Source organism: Perkinsus marinus, assembly GCF_000006405.1.
Source record: "Perkinsus marinus ATCC 50983 genomic scaffold scf_1104296971094, whole genome shotgun sequence".
Taxonomy (NCBI): Eukaryota; Perkinsozoa; order Perkinsida; family Perkinsidae; genus Perkinsus; species Perkinsus marinus.
The window spans coordinates 16,543-18,609 of NW_003202220.1; the positions used below are offsets into that span (position 1 = coordinate 16,543).

The 2,067-nt window shown below is 35.6% G+C and overlaps 1 protein-coding gene across 1 annotated transcript in view; it reads right to left on the reverse strand.

Moving 5' to 3' along the window:
• Nucleotides 1-1,398, reverse strand: part of Pmar_PMAR007743 (hypothetical protein) — a gene marked incomplete at both ends in the record, with an annotated part of 7,700 nt that extends 6,302 nt beyond the window's left edge. Inside the window, 5 exons of the mRNA XM_002767158.1 lie at nucleotides 536-586; nucleotides 632-763; nucleotides 886-993; nucleotides 1,048-1,161; nucleotides 1,240-1,398. Of these exons, the coding sequence (XP_002767204.1) occupies nucleotides 536-586; nucleotides 632-763; nucleotides 886-993; nucleotides 1,048-1,161; nucleotides 1,240-1,398 (564 nt within the window). The remainder of the gene's footprint in view (nucleotides 1-535; nucleotides 587-631; nucleotides 764-885; nucleotides 994-1,047; nucleotides 1,162-1,239) is intronic.
• Nucleotides 1,399-2,067: the final 669 nt, after the last annotated feature.

Here is a 2,067-nt window from a genome sequence, read left to right on the forward strand (position 1 = left end):
AATGATAATAATCAAGTTTATGATGCTAAGAATAGTACCGTATGTGTGGTGATACACTCTATGTGTTGTTGTTGTTGTTGTTGTGAAGCAAGAGCAATAGGATATACCATATTAGTAGTAGTAGGAGGGCGACATGCTCCTCCTCCTCCACATAGATGTATGAGTAGGGTTATGAAAGCAGCTATCCCATCCATAAGGGTATGTGTAGAAGTGAGTGGGGATAATGGATAACAACATGATAGTATGTTGTTAATGAATAGAACTTTGATATTATTATTGGGTATATTAGACGACCATTGTGATAGTATTGATAGTGTCCTTCTGTTTCTCCTTATACTATCATCATCATCATAACAACAATCTAATGTAGTTATTGGTGGTAATAATAGATATCTGACATGTATGATAATGATGATGAGCATGATGATGATGATGATGAGCATGATGATGAGCATGATGATGATGATGAGCATGATGATGATAATGATGATGATGACCTTGCTTTATACAGGTTGGCCGCCCATACTCTATATACCTCCATAGGGTCTAGCCATGCATCCTTATTGTGGGAGAATGATACGCTCATCTGAATATAATGATGATGATAATAATAATGATACATTATTACTACCAGATAAGTGATAACATCATGCATTGGATTATCAATATGAACCTCCATCTTCTCTTCCTCATCCTTCTCTTCATGATTATGATGATGAGGAGGGGGATGATCATCATCATCATCATTATAATCCTCCATGTCCTGCGACAACAAGTATGATAAACTATGATGACAACGCCACTAGGATGAGGACTGCAACAACAGCAGCAGCAGGAGTAGTACTACTACTACTACTCCTGCTGTAGTAGTAGTAGCAGTATTACTCCTGTATTATTGTTGTTGTTATTAATATAATCCTTAATAGCATGATCTAAGTCCTGTAAGAGTTGTGTTGTGAGGTCTTTTACTACTTTATCCCGATAATGCCCCATCTAACATAAGAGGTAGTAGTAGTATATAATAATAATGGTCGTAGTGAGTACTACCATCAAGTAGTTGATATACTCCAACTTATTTTCTAATACTTCCCTTTCTAATATAGATACCTCCTCTTCATAAGTATCTTCTATGTATTGTTGTCTATCATATATATTGAGTATCTATATCAATAATGAATACTGCTAGAATAGGATGACTAACAACAACAAGATCTTCTTCTTCAATACTATTACTACTACCATAGTAATAATAGATTCATCTTCATCATCACATGTATTAGGATCACGCCTTAGTGATGCATCTAGTATATCCTTATAAATACCACCACCACCACCATCGTCGCCGCCGCCATCCTTCTCCTCCCCCTCCTCTTCCTCTATAGTGCCATTCTGATGCATTGTTGTATACATACCATAACTAGTATTAGTAGTAGTAGTAGTTACCTCATGATGCATATTGAGTATGGTAATAGTACATTTCACCACATGTAAGGATCGTCTAAGCTCGTTGAAAGCTAGATCACTGATAAGGATTATGATAGTGATGATGATGTTACAAAGAGTAGTAGTAGTATTACCGTCCAAATGTATAGATAGTATTCCTCCATTGACATATCAAGTCTGGTATAATACTATCCTTAATTCTACGATACTCATCCAACATCCTCTTATCTAATGCTTATGATGATGACCATAGTAGTTGTAGTAGTAGATTACAAGTTGGTATAGTTATATCCATCCATGCAGTATGATCATCTCTTCTTATCATCATCATACTCATCCTATTACACTCTCCTTCATTGGGATCATCATACTCCTCCATTCTCATCAACTACAGTATACCATCACTTTATCACTTGTTGAGTATGATGATGATGATTATGCTTACAAATTGGTATTTTAGGTCTGATACTTGGTGGATGATCGTATACTCCATCCAATGCTTCATATTCTTAAGTACATTATTCAGTGTAACGAGGTAAGAGATGAATATCTACTACAACAATATAATATAAAGCATAAGTGATACCCCTACATAAGTGATACCTCACACACGAAATCTGAGAT